Source organism: Sorex araneus, chromosome X (genome assembly GCF_027595985.1).
Source record: "Sorex araneus isolate mSorAra2 chromosome X, mSorAra2.pri, whole genome shotgun sequence".
Taxonomy (NCBI): Eukaryota; Metazoa; Chordata; class Mammalia; order Eulipotyphla; family Soricidae; genus Sorex; species Sorex araneus.
Window position 1 is genome coordinate 358,741,638 of NC_073313.1, and position 16,837 is coordinate 358,758,474.

The following is a 16,837-nucleotide window of genomic DNA, read 5'->3' on the forward strand; positions in this document are numbered from 1 at the left end:
TCCCCCAAACACCCCCACCAGCTTGACTGCCCCTAGTGAAGGATGGCTTTATAGCTCTGATTTCCCTGGTGATTAGAGCATCTTTCATGTTTATTATGCCTTTGTATGAACTTGAAGAAATAACTATTCCAGTTCTTGGTCCATTTGGCGGGAAGCAGGGGGCATACCTGGAACCTGGCTGTGCTCAGGGTTTATTCTGGCTCTGTGGTCAGTGATCCCTTCTGGTGGGGCTCAGGGAACCATATGGGGTGATGGGAATCGAACCCAGATTAGCTGTATACCAAGCAAAGACGTTAAGCCCCGTAGTGTTGCTCCGCACCTGCCCCCCGTCCCCCTGCCTTTATTTTGTGTTGGTCCATCTTTCAATTGGATTATTTGTCTTTTTATTCCTGTTGTCAGCGTCCTTTATGTACAAGTCCGGATGGTTTACAGATATTCCTCCCATTCTTTTTTTTTTTTTTTTTTTTTTTTTGCTTTTTGGGTCACACCCAGCGATGCTCAGGGGTTACTCCTGGCTTTGCACTCAGGAATTACTCCTGGCGGTGCTTGGGGGACCATATGGGATGCCGGGGATCGAACCCGGGTGCAAGGCAAACGCCCTACCCGCTGTGCTATCGCTCCGGCCCCTCCTCCCATTCTTAAGACCCCCATTCTGTGTGCCGGCTTTTCACCGGTTGGATGATGTACACCTCATTTTTCCATTTGGTTATGAGTCCAAATAATTGGTGTTGTGGAGTCCTATTTAAGAACCGATTGGAACCCTAGCTCATGGACATATTTGTCCCGCTTGCTTCTCAGCTCTGTGGCTTCTGTCTCGTTTTGGTTTGGTGCAGACGGCCACACCTGGCGATGCTTACTCAGGGCTTACTCAGGCGGGGTTTGGAGGACCATAGGGGATGCTGGGATCCAAACCCAGTCAGCCACGTGCAAGGCAAACGCCCTCCCCCCTCCCCGCTGTCCTATCGCTTCAGCCCTTTAGCTCCCTGGCTTTCGCCTTTACCTGTATTCACGTCGCTCTAAGTACAAGGTGACCTGTCCAGGGTTCCCGAGGAAGACCTGTCCAGATACGCCCGATACGCCCGCGCTTGCATCATTGGCCAGAACTGCGCCACCCTCACGGTGTGATCACCGGTATGAGCCTGATCCCGGGGCACGTCGGGGCCTCGCCAAGCCCACTTGGCCACGTTCCGAATCCACAAGCGCCTCTTCCGTTCCCTCCTGCGAGTAAACTTGCACCCACTGGCACTAGCGGGCGGCTTCAGGGCGAATCCTGCTGGTCCGAACCCCGAGAAAGGGAGAGATCCGCGAGACAGGTTGGCCTCAGCCCCCGCCCGCCGCGAGCTGGGGCTCCCTCCGGGCGCGTTTCCGTGGGGCGCGCGGCTGACTCTGGGGGGCCCCCTCGGCGGCGCCCGGCCCGCCCATCGCCGGGCCCGCAGGAGCCGCCCTGGGCAGATAAGCCCCGAGAGCGAGCGGGCGCCGGAGCAGCTCTGCGCGATGGCCCTGTCCCCGGGAGGGACCCCGGGCCGGGAAGTGGAGGCGCCCCCGCCCCAACCAGAAGCGCCCAACTTGGAGCCCGACCCGGTGAGCGCCAAGCGAGGGGGCCCGGGGACCTGCGGGGGCACGAAGGCCCCCGGGATTTGGGATCTCAGCCTTCGATTCAGCCAGGAACTAACTGTCCTGTGGGGTCCTAGTTCCCCGTGAGAGCTAGTATCCGTCAAGAGAAGAGGGAAACTGAGTCCTAGACCGGTGAAATGATAACGTGGTTCATCCCTCTCATGCGCCCTCCTATCCAGAGCCTCGTGCTGGGGCTCTTGTTAGCTCTTGTTAGGCTTCTCTGAGTCCTAAACTCTGGCCCAGGGATTTGTCATGGGTGCGGGGGGGTGGGGGGGGACTGCCTCCTTCCCAGCCCCCTCTAGGCAGATGGTGTGAGAAGAGTCCCCCTCTCAAACCCTGCCCTTGGTCCAGGTCTCCTTGGGGAGACAGCTGCAAAGATGCCTTCCTTGGGGCCAGAGAGACACGACAGGGCTCGGGCACTTGCCCTGCATGCTGCTGATCCTGGTTTGCTCCCAGTACCCCATAGGATCCCCCAAGCACTACCAGGAGTGAGCCCTGAGCCCACCGGAAGTGATTCCTGAATGCAGAGCCAGGGATAATCCCTGAGCACCACTGGTTGTGGTCCCAAATCCTCACTCCCAACCCCCCCCCCCAACACACACACACACAAAGAGATGCAGAGGATGGAGTCAGAGAGACGGTACAGCAGGTAGGGCACTTGGCACTCCATAGGGTCCCCTGGGCCCACTGAGTGATCCCTGAGTTCAGAGCCAGGAATAAACCCTGAATGCAGCCAGGTGTGGCCCTAAAACAAAAAAAGTGCAAAGGAGCAACAAGTTGACAGAGGGAAAGGAGTGGGGAGGACGTGAAGTCACAGAGGAGACGCCTGGCACAGGGAGGTGGGGGTCCATGAAGCCTCAGGGTAGACACCTGGCACAGGAGGTGACTCCCTGGCAGAACCCTTGCCTGGCATGTGTGAAGCCCTGGGTTCGACCCCCAGCACCCGTGCAAACCAAAACTAACAACCTACCACAAGCCCCAGCTGGGTGAGGAAGAGGAAATAGGTTTTGCAGAAGCTGGAATCCTAACGCCTCCTGACAGCATTAGGAAGGAGGCAGCCCCCCCCGCACCCATGACTCCTGACCGCCATGGGTCTGCACCCAGCACCTCGCACCTGAGGGCGTCTGGCACGCTTGTGGGCAGTAGGAGCCTGGTTGCCAAGAAGGTCATCTCTGTTTCTTGGGGTTTGGGGCCACACCCAAGGCCCTTATCTGGGAAGGCCTATCGGGGATGCCAGGGATCAAACTCAGGTCGGTGACATGCAAGGCAAGCACCCAACCGGCTGTGCTATCTCTCCAGCCCCCCTCCACACTTCTGGGCAAAAGATGGGAGCCCCTAAGAACATGAGTGAGGCCCCCTGCAGACTCTCACTGATGGAATTTAGAAAAATAGAATTTAGATAGAAGAAGGGGGTGAGGTGACTGGCTGAGAGTAACTGACACACACTGCCAGGAAAACTCTGCTTTGTTCTCCTAACAATGAAATGTGGGGCATTTTGTTTGTTTTTTTGTTTGTTTGCTTGTAGGCCACACCCAGTGGTGCTCAGGGCTGACTTCTGAACCTGTGCTCCAGGCTGCTGACTTCTGTCAGTGCTCAGGGGTGCCGGGAATCAAACTCAGGTTGGCAGCATGCAAAGCAAATGTCCTACTCATTTCACAATCAGTCTTACATCATGAGATGTGTCTTTGCCCCATTCAAAGCAAAGCAATGCCAAGTACTGTGGCCTGAGCCTCAGGGTCTGAGAAGGGGCCCTTAGCGCGGGGATCCCAGTGGGTCTTGTTCAACCCTGGCTTCCATCGTGGAAGAGAGGGAAAGGCCATCCTCCACTAGACATCCCCAGACCCAGTGTCATCTAATGTCACGTTTTTCTAGCTCTCTAGCAGTCTCTGTACCAGAAGCTTGCAAGGCCTGCGGGGGGGAGGGGGGACCCTTCCCGCTCACAAGATGGGGGTAGGTAGCAGTCCTGTGGGCCTCTGCGCATGGTGAACATTTCCTAGGAGCTGAATGAGTATTCAGCCAGAGGTCCGAAAAGGAAGCCATCCTGTGCCCCACGTGTGGGTTTCTGCTGCGGCCGGGAAGAGGGTGCAGTGGGGCTGATAAACCCTTATCTGGAAAGGCCCTTCCCTTCCCAGAGCCCACGCAGGCTGTCCAGCAAGATACCAGAGTGCATATGGCCACAGGGCTCTCCCCTCCCAGCCCTCTGGCCGGAGGAGCACGTGAGGCGCGTGCTGCCCCAGGTCCTGGCATTTGTTCCATATGCAGCTTCCGGCCTGTGCCCACCTGTCCCCGTGGATAGGGACTGGAGTCAGGCTTCCTGCTGCATGCTGTAAGGGACCTGTTTCCGGTGGGAGGAGGCAGGAAATATATGAGACTACCTGCTAGTACGAGTGCGTGAGATTTGGGGGGGAGGTCAGAGAGGAAAACCCGTTTCCTTTGTGGAGATGCTGGCCCTTCATTTAAGGAGTCACCTCTGCAGGGACACAAAACCTTCCAGGGAGAAGAAGTGGGCACTGTCCAGGCCTAGGGGCAGCATGCACTGTGGCACTGGGTGAGGTGTAAGATGCTCCTGTCGTTCAGAGAGACTGGGAAAGGGTGGTGCGCTCCTGATCGGCGCCCCCTGGAGGCGGCGAGCAGAATGGCATGGTATTGGAGTCCTAAGAGATCTTGGGTGCAACCCCCAGCACTGCCACCATGTAATTTATGTTAAAAGAGCAGCCAAACATGAAAGCTTGTAACTATTTCACGGTGATTCAATAAAATTTTAAAAAATTTTTAAAAATCAGATAAAATCAGGGGCCGGAGCGATAGCACAGCGGGTAGGGCGTTTGCCTTGCACCCGGGTTCGATCCCCGGCATCCCATATGGTCCCCCAAGCACCGCCAGGAGTAATTCCTGAGTGCAAAGCCAGGAGTAACCCCTGAGCATCGCTGGGTGTGACCCAAAAAGCAAAAAAAAAAAATCAGATAAAATCAGGGGACTGGGAGCTGGAGCGATAGCACAGCAGGTAGGGCGTTTGCCTTGCACGCAGCCAACCCCAGTTCGATTCCCAGCATCCCATATGATCCCCTGAGCACCGCCAGGGGTGATTCCTGAGTGCAGAGCCAGGAGTAACCCCTGTGCATCGTCAGGTGTGACCCAAAAAGCAAATAAAATAAAATAAAATAAAATCAGGTGCCTAGTTTCCTGATCTGAATTGCTGAGAGGGCCGTGAGGCCTTTTAATGCAACAGGGACTGGAGTGTTGGTGAGAAAGGGTGCGACCATGGGGTGGAAGCCGGGAGCTGGAAGTTTAGACCTTGCTAAGCAGAGGCACCCGTGGGGTAGGGAAAAGTGGTTGGCATTTGGAGGTCTCTGGGCAGCATTTGGGAGAGAGTTAGACACATTTGGGGTCACCGACCTCATGAGAGGCTGGCAGGGAGGCGCCACAGGAAAGAGGGCAAAAGCGTCTGGGAGCTGCCTCCGCCGTGGGCAGGAACCCACTGTGCTGCCCCTCCTTCGGACATTTCATAGCTGTTCCGCTGCAGCGTCGTGACACTGGGCAGACAAGGGTACCTGGGAGAGCTGGTGGCCAGGCCAGGAGGAGCCTGAGGTCCCCCTGGCTGGGTGACTTAGAAGACTGAACCCCTCTGCAGGAAGCACAGAGAGGGAAGCGGAAGGAAGAATTCCCCCTGGAGAATGGCTAGGGCTTAGGATTGGGGATCGTGTCCCCTCTTTCTTTATCACTTAGGTAACACGAAGGGGGAGGGGCACAAATGAGTACCGAGAAGTTGCTAGGAACACCCACAATGGGTGTGGGGGGGGGTTCCAGGATGCTGAGGGCAGACAGGGACTGTGGGAATGGTGGCTTAGCCCCCGTGTCTCCCCCAGGACGCCAGAGCTGGTCGCCTCTCCGTCTGCACCAAGCTGTGCTATGGCATCGGCGGGGTACCCAATCAGGTGGCCTCAAGCGCCATCGCCTTTTACCTGCAGCTTTTCCTGCTAGATGTGGCCCAGGTGAGTGGCGGCAGCCCCCAGAGCCCCCTGTTCCCTTCTTCCCTGATGTCTCTTTGCTAGTGCCTGCCCCTCCGCCACCCCCACAACCCTGCCTTGGGAGGTACGCCCCTGAACCCCTCCTCCCCCAGCGTGGAACAAGGAGCTGCTGGGTGTTCCATGTTCCAACAGCCCAGAGGTGGCGACGTGGGCTGCTGAGCTGACCTGGCCTGCGGGGCTCGGGCTCATCTCCCTGCTGGGGTGGGGTTTGGGGGTTATTGGGAATAATCCCTGGGGCTCAGGGATTATTCCTGGCTCTGTGCTCAGGAGTGCCCCCTGCTGGTGTTCAGGGGACCATATGCAGTGCCAAGAATTGAAACCAGGCTGGGCTGTGGGCAAACTTCTGCACTGTCTCCGGCCTGCTTGGATGCAGCGGGGGACAGCAGGCGGGGAGCCATTCCCAGAAGGCTCTGAGATCCAGCCTAAGAATCTAGGAATTCCATCTGCCTCCAAGAGACAAACCAAACGCAGAGGAAATATGACATGATCCCGCCTTAACGAAGCAAACACATGTCCCCCATATGGGTACATGGAGGTTGTGTACCTGATGAGAATGTGAGCATGAGAGCATTACAGAAGGAGACACTAGGCTGCTATTGTGGTGACATGGTGACAGTGGGCTGTGGGAGAGGACAGAAGGCAAACACAGTCCTATTTAGGTAGCCGTATTTGGGGGTGGAGGGGAAGTGTGTGTGTGTGTGTGTGTGTGTGTGTGTGTGTGTGTGTTTTGGTGCCAGACTTAAGCCAGGGATTCACACAACCTTGTTGGGGGGGTGGAAGGGGTTCTTTTTTGGGGAGGGTGACACACCAGTGGGGCTCAGGAATTGCTCCTGGCTCTGCACTCAGGGATCACTCCTGGCAGGGCTCAGGGACCATATGGGATACTGGGGATTGAACCTAGGTTGGCTGTGTACCAGGCTAGTGCTCTACCCACCATGCTCTCTCTGTGGCCCCACAACCACATTTTTGTAATGGCATTGATCAGATCTCCTCTATGTAGAATTACACATTGCAAGTGCACCTAAATAATTGCATGAAAAGGGGCAAGGAAGGCTAACTTAAAGGACTAATGCCCGAGTAGGTAGGCATGACCCCAAACCAACCACCCTGCCCCTAAAGAAACGCATGAAAGGGTGCTCAGGAAAATGCTTCTGCAATTGCATCCAGGTGTGGGGGGAGAGTGGGCGCTTCAGGTGACCTTTACTCAAGACTTTTTGGTGCTGTTTGGGTGTTTTGGTAATATTCAATAAAGCCTTCTCCTCGTGAAACAGAAGGCCACCTCCCTCTCTACTCCGGCCACCCTTCTGCCACTGAGTCACCAGTAATGAGTGTCCCCATGGTCTCCTGCCAAGGTGACTGGCTGAAGGAAGGGGTGGGGACATGCGGTTACGCTCTCAGGCCCTCCCTGCACATGCAAGTGTCAGGGTCCAGCCTCGCCCCAGCCCAGTTCCCAGACCTTGCTCTTGGTGAGTGGAGGGTCCCATGTCCCCTCTCTGATCCCATGACCCGCTGTCTCCTGCCCCGTTCCCTGCAGATCCCTGCCGCCCAGGTCTCTCTGGTGCTCTTTGGAGGGAAGGTGTCTGGGGCAGCAGCGGACCCCGTGGCCGGTTTCCTCATCAACAGAAGCAGGAGGACAGGGTCCGGACGCCTCATGCCCTGGTGAGCAGCAACACTGTCCTTGGGCTGACTCCCAGGCACAGTGACCTGCCCTGGGCCACTGTGTCTGCAAGCACCCTTCTTCTTTTTCTTTTCTTTTTTTTTTTTTTTTAATTTTTTGGGTCACACCTGGCGATGCACAAGGGTTACTCCTGGCTCTGCACTCAGGAATTTCTCCTGGTGGTGCTCAGGGGACCATATGGGATGCTGGGAATCGAGCCTGGGTTGGCTACGTGCAAGGCAAATGCCCTACCCGCTGTGCTATTGCTCCAGCCCCAGCACCCTACTTCTTGGTGGACACCTGGGGATAGTTCAAGGGACAGTTGGTGCAGATGTGGGTGGAGCTGAGTGAGTCAGACGGCGGAGCCGAGAGGTCTTGGATTCTGCCTCCCCTTGGGTCACAGGCTGATGTGACTCTTCGACTCCCGGGTCTGGCACAGGCTGGGCAAGTGGCTGCGAGTAGGCTGGAGGCCAGGCGAGGTGGCCAGGGGAAAGCCAGGGTGCCCGCTAGAACTCAACAGTGAGGGCCCCATGCCCATCAGCCTCTTCTAGCTCTCCATTGGCTGCACCTGGGATGGGGCTCAGGCCAACTCTGGCTCAGGGGCTGCTTGAGGCCTGTCCTGGTGTTGTGGGTGCCCCACTTCTGCCGTGCGTCCGCAGGGTGCTGGGCTGCACGCCCTTCATTGCCTTGGCCTACTTCTTCCTGTGGTTCCTGCCCCCCTTCACAAGCCTCCGTGGCCTCTGGTACACGGCCTTCTACTGCCTCTTCCAGGCCCTGGCCACGGTAAGCCTCGGTCCTGCATGGAAAAGGTGTGCATGCTACAATGTGTGCTACAGTGTGTTCATGCTAGGCGTGTGCTACAGTGTGTGTGCTACAGGGTGTATGCTACAGGGTGTGCCAGTGTATGCTACAATGTGTGCTACGGTGTGTACAGGCTACAGTGTATTCATGCTACAGTGTGTGCTACAGTTTATGCAGGCTACAGTGTGTGCTACAGTGTATGTGTTACAGTGTGTGCTACAGTGAATGTGCTACAGTGTGTGCTAGAGTATGCTAGAGTGTGCAGGTTACAGTGTGTGCTACAGTGTGTGTGCTGCAGTGTGCTACAGTGTGTCCATTCTACAGTATGTGCTACAGTGTTTCTACTCTACAGTGTGCTACAGTGTGTGCTATAGAGTGTGCTAGAGTGTGCAGGTTACAGTGTGTGCTACAGTGTGTCCACTCTACAGTATGTGCTACAGTGTTTCTACTCTACAGTGTGCTACAGTGTGTGCTATAGAGTGTGCTAGAGTGTGCAGGTTACAGTGTGTGCTACAGTGTTTGTGCTCAGTGTGCTACAGTGTGTCCACTTTACAGTGTGTGCTACAGTGTGTATGTGCTACAGTTTGTGCTATAGTGTGTGCATGCTACATTGTATGTGCTACAGTGTGTGTGTGGAGACGGGCTGGGGTGGCGGCCAGGGAGTGCCAGTGTTGTCAGCTGCTTCCACTCCCTGGACTCTCACGTGGGGGGCCTTTCAGCCCCAAACTCCAGCGAGCCCAGGGTGGCCGAGACCACCTGCTGCAGTTCCTCCTCCCCACCCCCCCCCCCCCGCCTTCCAGGGCGTGGGTGGTGGGTGGAGGGCGCCCCCCTCGCCCCAATCTCTCCCGTCCCCAGTTCTTCCAGGTGCCCTACACGGCGCTCACCATGCTGCTGCCCGCCAGCCCGCGGGAGCGGGACTCGGCCACCGCCTACCGTGAGTGCGCGCGCGGGGCGGGGGGCGGGGGGCGGGGGGTGGCGGTGGCGGTCCCCGGGCCGGCCGCGCTCACGGCCCGTCGCTCGGCAGGGATGACCCTGGAGATGGTGGGCACACTGCTGGGCGCCGCGGTGCACGGGAGCATCGTGGCAGGAGCGCACGCGCCGCACGTCTGCGGGGACCCGGAGGTGCCGGGGCCGGGCACCGTCTCCCCCGACGCGGTGAGTCTCCTCCGCTTCTGCCCTCTGCCCCCGAGACCCCCGCCAACTCGGCTTTTCCTGCGGGTGCCTTCAAGATCCCCAGTAAAGGTGCCTGCAGGAGCCGTCTGCAAGGGCCCCCGAAAAGGAAAGTGGAGAGGCAGGACCACCGGCGGGAGCGGGGCAGGTGGGCAAGTGGACGGGACTTGCTGATCCCCTGGAAAAGCCCCACCCCCGCCCTCAGGGAGAGCCACCGAGCACTGAACCCCGCGGCACACCCCTCTCCCAGCTCAGAGCAATCTGACACTTGTCTTTGTCAGTGGAAACAGGAGTGGAGTTTCCTCTCCTTTTACCCCACTACAACCCCGCACCCCAGCCCTAGAAACGTTGTTCATTCCGTGCGCTCAGTTCCCCGCTGGGTCCTTCTCCGCCCGCAGTGCAGGGGCTTCAGTGTAGGGCCGGGAGAATGGATGCTCTGCGGGAACCGGGATTACCGGGCCACACGCGCTCAGGAGCCCTGCGGTACCGGGATCAAGCCCAGGCTGGCTGCGTGCACCGACAGAGACTCGCCCCGTTGCTCTCTCCAGCTCCTAATCCCCGGGGCTCCTGAGGCCACAGATCTTCCGCCAGTCCACAGCTCTGGCCCATGTCACCGTCCACCCCCACCAGCGCGCTGCCTCCTCCCGCTGGGAGGACCCAGCCTGCAGCCAGTCACCCCCACCACCACACACAGTCAGGGACTCCCACATGGACCGACCTCTCCTCCAGACCAGACAGGGGCACCCAGTCTGCTCCTGGTGGGTGTTCTGGGGGGCAAAGTTGTGCTTCCTGGACCAGCCCAGCAGCAGCGCTGGTTAGAAAGTCATGTTTAGGAATAACCCACCGACAGCAAGAACAGTGGCCAGGGCGCTTGCCTTGCACCTGGATTCGATCAGGGTTCAATCCCCAGCACCCCATAGAATCCTCCAAGTTTAGGAGTGATACCTGAGCACAGGGGTCTGGAGCGATAGCACAGCGGTTGGGCTTTCACCTTTCACGAGGCCGACCCGAGTTCGATTCTTCCGCCTTTCTCGGAGAGTCCGGCAAGCTACCGAGAGTATCGAGCCCACACGGCAGAGCCTGGCAAGCTACCCGTGCATATTGGATATGCCAAAAACAGTAACAATAAGTCTCTCAATGAGAGACGTTATTGGTGCCCACTTGAACAAATTGATGAGCAACGGGATGACAGTGACAGTGACCTGAGCACAGAGTCGGGAGTAACTCCTGAGTATATCGTGTGTGGCCCAACAACAACAAAGCAACAGAAAATAAAAAACCATAGAAAGGTGTATTCGTCAGCTCACCTAGACCAACTGTCCTGGGAGAAGTGACCCAGGGGAACTCAGCAAGCCCCTGGTATGAACCCAGCTGCAGTGAGAGCCACCATCTCGTGTAGGAGGTGGCCAGGCCCTGTGCCCATCCCAGAGTGCGGACACGGCAGCACCTGCCCCACATCAGAGCCAGAAGCTCGCCTCACCTCTCCCTCCCTGAACCCTCTCCCCTCACCACCCCCCATTCAAGCCCTCTTCTTTCTTTTTTGGGGGGAGGGTCACACCTGACGATGCTCAGGGATTACTCTTGGCTCTGCACTCAGGAATTACTCCTGGTGGTGCTCAGGGGACTATATGGGATGCTGGAATCAAACCCAGGTCAGCCACATGCAAGGCAGATGCTCTTCTCACTATACTATGGCTCCAGCCCCGCCCCCTTCTTTCCAATACTACCAGGTGGCCATCTGGGAAGCATTGGGGTCAAGCTGGTGAGGCAGGGTCTGAGGGCCTAAAAGTAGGGAGCAGACGGGAGGGAGTTCTGGCCTCACCTTTGGTCCCACACACGTGGCCTAGGCTGGCAAAGATGACGATGCCAGAAGCCACTGATCCCTGGCACCACGCAGGGTCCCCTGAGCACCACCGGAAGTAGTCCCTGAGCACAGCCAGGCGTACCCTCCCCAGAAAACAAGCACAGAGCTGGGCACACCCCCTCCTTCCTGCCCTAAGGCCGTCTGTGGGCAACCCGGACTTTCTCCCCATGGGGTTGCAAGGAGGCTTCACCCGCTGAATCACGAGGAGTGGAGGTTCTGTTTCCCGCCTTTGTGGGGTCCTCGTGCATCCTGCTGGGCTGGAATTGTGGGTCCCCTCATCTGTTTCCCCTGTCCCCGGCCAGGCCCCACCCTGCTCCCAGGGTCACGTCCACCCCAGGACCTAGTAGGCAAAAGTGGAGGTTGGAGAGACAGCGCAGTGGGTAGGGCGTCTGCCTTGCCACCTCTGGGTTCTGGCATCCCACACATGGTCCCATGAGCCCATCAGGAGTAACTCCTGAGCTTAGAGCCGGGGTCAGCCCTGAGCACCTTTGTGGTACTTGGTACTTGGTTGGTACTTGGTACTTGGGTGGTACCGAGGGTCAAACAGGGGTTCCTCACACATGCCAGGTGAGCAGTCTACTACCCGGCTGCCTCTCAGCCAAAGTGAAAATAAGCGCAGGGAGGAGAGAACCGTCTTTCCACACCGAGATGCGAGGGCAGCAGGGCTATTGTTTTGTTGTGGTTTTTTGCTTGGGGGGCTGCACCTGGTTGTGCTCTGGGCTTGCTCCCAAATCTGTGCTCAAGGATTGCTCCTGGGGGTGTGGGGGGTGGAACTGGGGTGGGCCACAGAGAGGGCTTTATCCCTGTGCCTCTAGCCCCAGAAGGACCACGCTAGCCCCCAAGATCTCCCTCTGCTGCTGGGTGGTTGTGGGGGGCACCCAGCCTCACTGGGCTGGACTGAGCACTGCCCTGGGCCCTGCTCAGCCTGGGGCCCCTCACCCTATGGTCTGGAGCCCCCCAACTCACTCTGTCCTGTCCCCCAGACTCGGCTCTACTCCATTGCGGCCGCGGTGGTCACGGCGATTTATCCTGTGTGCAGCTGCTTGCTCTACCTGGGGGTGAAGGAGCGGCCAGGTATGGGGGTGCAGTCAGAGGGCAGAAGCCGGGGCTGAGGGCAGGGCCCTCGGGAGAATGCTCTGAATGCTGCCAGGCCCAGGAGTCCGTCCTGTGTTGCAGATGCGTCCAGCGCAGCCTCTGGCCCGGGCCTGGGCTTCCTGCCCGGGCTGAACCTCACCGTCCGGCATCCCCCTTACCTCAAGCTGGTGGGCTCCTTCCTGCTCATCTCTGCCGCTGTCCAGGTACTTCTGGCCAGGCTGACCTTTGGCTGGGTCCCTTGGGTGGGTGGGTGGGGAGAGAGGGGGAGAGAGTGAGAAAGACATAGAGAGAGAGAGAGGAAGAGGGAAAAGGGGAAGAGGGAGAGGGAGAAAAGGAGAGAGAGAGGGGGGAAGGAGGGAGAGAGGAGAGAGAGAAAGAGAGAGAGACAGAGAGAGAGAGAGAGAGAGAGAGAGAGAGAGAGAGAGCACTCAGTAGGCTGGGCAGGGGGCCAGAGCAATAGTACAGCAGGTAAAGGCATTTGCCCTGTACATGGCAGACCTGGGTTCAATCCCCAGCATCCCATATGATCCCCCCGAGTCCTGCCAAGAGTGATCCCTAAGCACAGAGCCAGGAATAAGCCCTGAGCACAGCTGGGTGTGCCCTGCCCCAAAACAAAACAAAAGATCTGAGTCTCTGGAAAACAAACAAACAACCAAAAAACAGAGCTCCTGCAGGCCTGGGTTGATGGTCCCCACCCTGCCTGGCCCCCCAAGCACCAGAGGAGCACACACAGAGCTAGGAGTAGCCCCTGAGCACGGCCGGGTGTGACCCTAAAACCAAACCAAACCAAAACCAGCAACAGAACAGTGTTAGTCTCGGGGCCCCGCAGCCCCACGGGGCTGGTTTTCAAAGAGAGAAAGCAGAGAGGCACAAGGCCAGACCCGCTGCTGCTGCAGCAGGGCAGAGAGCTGGACTCAGCCCGTCCACGGACTGGACTTAGCTGGTGCATGGGAGGGCCGGGAGCTGAGTGTCCTGATGGTGGAGCCCGTGCTGCTGGCGGGCAGTGCCCTGGGTGGGCGTGGAGCTGCATGGACACTGCATGGACACGTGGTGGGCAGCAACCAGAGTTTGAGGTCCCAGAGGGGAGGCCAGACCGAAGAGCTGGGCTGGGCCCCTGAGTCCGAGCCTCCGCTCTCTCCCCTCGGCCCGGCTGTGGCCTGCAGGTGGAACAGAGCTACCTGGTCCTGTTCTGCACACACGCCTCCCGGCTGCATGACCACGTCCAGAACCTGGTGCTGACCATTCTGGTGAGAGCCCCGAGGCACGGGGCCAGGTCACCCAGGGGGCATTGAGGTGGCGCCGTGGGGGGGGGGTGCCTTGGCATGGCACGTGGCCAGAGAACTCTCCTTTGTCTCCTGACTTCCGGTAGAGGGTGGACAGAGACAAGGTCAGACGGATGGTCAACCCCGTTCCAAGGGGGGGCGAGGGAGCATCTCTCCTGGACGCTGGGACTTTGCCAACACAGGCCAGGGCCCCGGATCATGCGGGGTTGTGATGACTCTGCAGATCTCGGCCGTGCTCAGCACCCCGCTGTGGGAGTGGGTGCTCCAACGATTTGGGAAAAGGACGTCGGCCTTTGGGATCTTCGTGAGTCAGGCGGGCGCACACGTCGGGGGTGGTGTGGGCCCTGCTGGCTGGGATCGTGGGCGATGCTGGGGAACTCGGGCGCATGCGCGTGTCCGCTGGAGGGCTCAGCCAGCTCTGTCCGTCTCCCCAGATGATGGTGCCCTTTGCGATTCTGTTGGCTGCGGTTCCCACAGCGCCCGTGGCGTACGTGGTGGCCTTTGTGTCTGGCCTGAGCATCGCCGAGTCCTTACTGCTGCCCTGGTAGGCTGGAGGGGCCGCGGGTGGCTCCAGGTCCTGCTTGGCCACCTGACTCGGGGGGCCCCCTGTCTCCTGCCTGTATCCCCCCGGGAAGGGGACTCTGATGTGTGCGAGAGAAGCAGCTCCTGGCGCTGTCCCTGGAGCAGGAGATGGTGGAGAGCAGGCAGGGGTGCGGGAGTGAGGGTTGGGGGCGGCCCTTCAGCCGGTCCCCCTGAGAGCGGTGGGGCCGGGGGCATCGAGGCACCGTCTCTCGGACCCGCCCCTCCCCCCAGGTCCATGCTTCCGGACGTGGTGGACGATTTCCAGCGGCAGCACCAGCTGGGCCCGGGCCTGGAGACCATCTTCTACTCCTCCTATGTCTTCTTCACCAAACTGTCCGGCGCAGGCGCCCTGGGCGTCTCCACGCTGAGTCTGGAGTGAGTGTCAGCCGGGCGGCCGGGTGGCCTTAGCAGGGGCGGCAGACTGCACACTTAGTGCGTGGGAGCGGCCCAGGCCCCCCCACGCCCACGCCAGCCAGGGGGCTATTCTTGTGAGGTGTGGGGGGTCAGGGGCATGGTAGCCCCTGCCCCAGATTTCTCCAGAGCCTCAGTGTCCGGATGTCCGGGCTCGCGGGATTTCAGCCGTGTGAGTGGGCTGGCGTTTCCCCAGGTTCGCGGGCTACCGCGCAGGAGCCTGCCAGCAGGCGGAGCAGGTGGTGGTCACTCTCAAGGTCCTCATCGGAGCTGTGCCCACCTGCATGATCCTCGCCGGCCTGTGCATCCTCCTGGTGGGCAACACCCCCACGGGCCAGAACGCTTCCCGCCAGCTCAGCATCCGGAGGTGGGCAAACGCTTACCCGGGACACCGGCCCGGCTGGAAGGGCTCCAGCCCCCTCCCTTGAGCCCCCTCCTCCTATGACCACTCCGTGGGAGGCACCTCCTTCACCCATTTCTCTTCTTCTCCAGAACCTGGGGGCTGGTGACTCCTCTCACTGTCCTCCTGTCCCTCCTCCCGAACCCATCCAAATTCCAGGTCCCCATCTGGCACTCCCGCAGACAACTCCACTGTCCCCAGGAAGATTTGCAGCTGCCCTGGCACTTGCATGGGGGTCAGGGCAGGAGGGGCCCCTTCCCCCCTCATCTTTCCCTCTTTCCCTTCCGGCAGGAGGACCAGCTACAGCCTCTCCTGAAGGTGGAGCCATCCGGAAGCTGCAGGAACATGTGTCTTCTGGCCTCTGATCTCTTTTCGGCCCCATGCACCCCAGCTTTGCAGTTGACACGACACCCCTCTTTCCCTCTGAGATCTGGAGTCACGGCCCCTGAAGGGGCTGGCAGGGCTTTTGTTGTTATTTTGGGGGCCACACCCGAAGGTGCTTAGGAATCACCCCTGGCAGTGCCGGGGATCAAACCAGGGTCAGGCACACTCTGACTCCAGCTCCAGACTCATTTCGTGCCTGTTGGTCAGTCGTCCCAGGGAGTCCCGAGCCCCTGACCGTCCAGTGTCAGGCAGTCTCTGGCCTGGAGCCACGGCAGCAACTGTCCCTGGAAGAATCCTACTCCAGTCGGGGGCGCCTGACTTGCAATTTGGGCCGCAGGGCCCGGTTCCTCCTGGCTCGCATGGGCGTCTGGGAGAGGCTGACAGATGAAAGCACTATGGCAGGCAGATGCAGTGACGCAACCAGGTCCGGAGGGGCATGGCAGGGCTCCCCTCGTGGGGGTGAGGTGAGCAGGGCCCGGGGGCGGGGCCCTTGTTAGATGGGAATGACATTTTCCCACAAGCACATCCACCGATACCAAGTGATCAAAGAGCAGTAATTTCATCAACAAAGGTCATTTCGGTGGAAATCTCTGTCTGAAACCTTTATCTCACACGAGGGTGGAAACCAGAGCTTCCCGGAGGCCCTGTCTTGGAGGGAGGCTTCTGTTTTTGAAAATCAGTAAAAGAAGCTGGGGATGTAGCTCGGCAGGCGAGCTTGACATGCTTTGGATACGTGAGGCCCTGGGTTTGATCCCTGGCATCCCGTCTGGCCCCTGAGCCCCGCCAGGAGTGGTTTCTGAGCTCACAGTCAGGAGTGAGCTCTGAGCACAGCTGAGTGTGGCCCCAAAACCCAGACAAGAAAAGAATGGATCTGCAAAACCCGACTAAGGACCGTCCTTGCCTCCCGCCTCCAGGAATCCTGTCCACCAGCCCCCGTGGGTGCAGGGAGGTTTGTGACATCACGACCCGGGGCCATGTCCCCAAGCTCATAGGCTCCTGATGGCACGTCCTCAGACCACGGGGCCAGAAGGGGAACACATTCCCTTTCTTTGGACGAGGAAGAACTGGGGTGCCAAAGGGCCAGGGCAGCTGGACTCGGGGTTGGAATCCGAAACCCATGGGGACCCCATTGCTCCAGAAGCTCCTCCTGGGGAAGCCTGGACACCTGCAGGGCGAACCTGGGGGTGCAGAGTCTGCACCCCTGCATTCCCTGCCCCCTGAGGGCGCTGCTCCTGAGCTGCCCTCCCACTTCTCTAGACCACTGGCTCCTTCCCGGGTACAGACCATCACCTCAAGCAGCTGGGCTGGCAACTCCCCTCCAGGGGGATGTGCTCTGAGGGTGCCCCATGAACACCGAGGCGCGAGTAGAGGGCCGACCTTGGGGTGTGGGCGCAGTGCCTTGGTTTGTGGGGGGCTGGGCATGCAAGCCCCTCTGGCCTGCATGTGAGCACACACAGAGGGGCAGTCCCCCCCACACACACACACCGCATACACAGGCACTCACACACAGAGCAGGGGTCACCCCCCACAGCACATATGCACGCCCAC

The 16,837-nt window shown here is 59.3% G+C and overlaps 1 protein-coding gene across 1 annotated transcript; it reads left to right on the forward strand.

Moving 5' to 3' along the window:
- The first annotated feature begins 1,133 nt into the window (after nt 1–1,133).
- MFSD2B (MFSD2 lysolipid transporter B, sphingolipid) lies at nt 1,134–15,334 on the forward strand. The gene is made up of 14 exons (XM_055121353.1): nt 1,134–1,313; nt 5,481–5,606; nt 7,177–7,301; nt 7,959–8,082; nt 8,956–9,034; nt 9,125–9,255; nt 12,118–12,208; nt 12,311–12,432; nt 13,393–13,476; nt 13,736–13,816; nt 13,947–14,056; nt 14,326–14,469; nt 14,702–14,872; nt 15,197–15,334. The coding sequence occupies exons 1-14, from the start codon at nt 1,134–1,136 to the stop codon at nt 15,219–15,221; spliced, it is 1,593 nt and encodes a 530-aa protein (XP_054977328.1). The 3' UTR covers nt 15,222–15,334.
- Nucleotides 15,335–16,837: the final 1,503 nt, after the last annotated feature.

What these genes read in the sequence shown, in the direction of transcription:
- MFSD2B (XM_055121353.1), top strand. Translation starts at nt 1,134, where the DNA reads ATGAGCCTGATCCCGGGGCACGTCGGGGCCTCGCCAAGCCCACTTGGC. An exon ending in GGGGGTGAAGGAGCGGCCAG is followed by an intron (nt 12,209 to 12,310) that starts GTATGGGGGTGC and finishes CCTGTGTTGCAG; the next exon opens with ATGCGTCCAGCGCAGCCTCT. An exon ending in GTCTCCACGCTGAGTCTGGA is followed by an intron (nt 14,470 to 14,701) that starts GTGAGTGTCAGC and finishes GCGTTTCCCCAG; the next exon opens with GTTCGCGGGCTACCGCGCAG.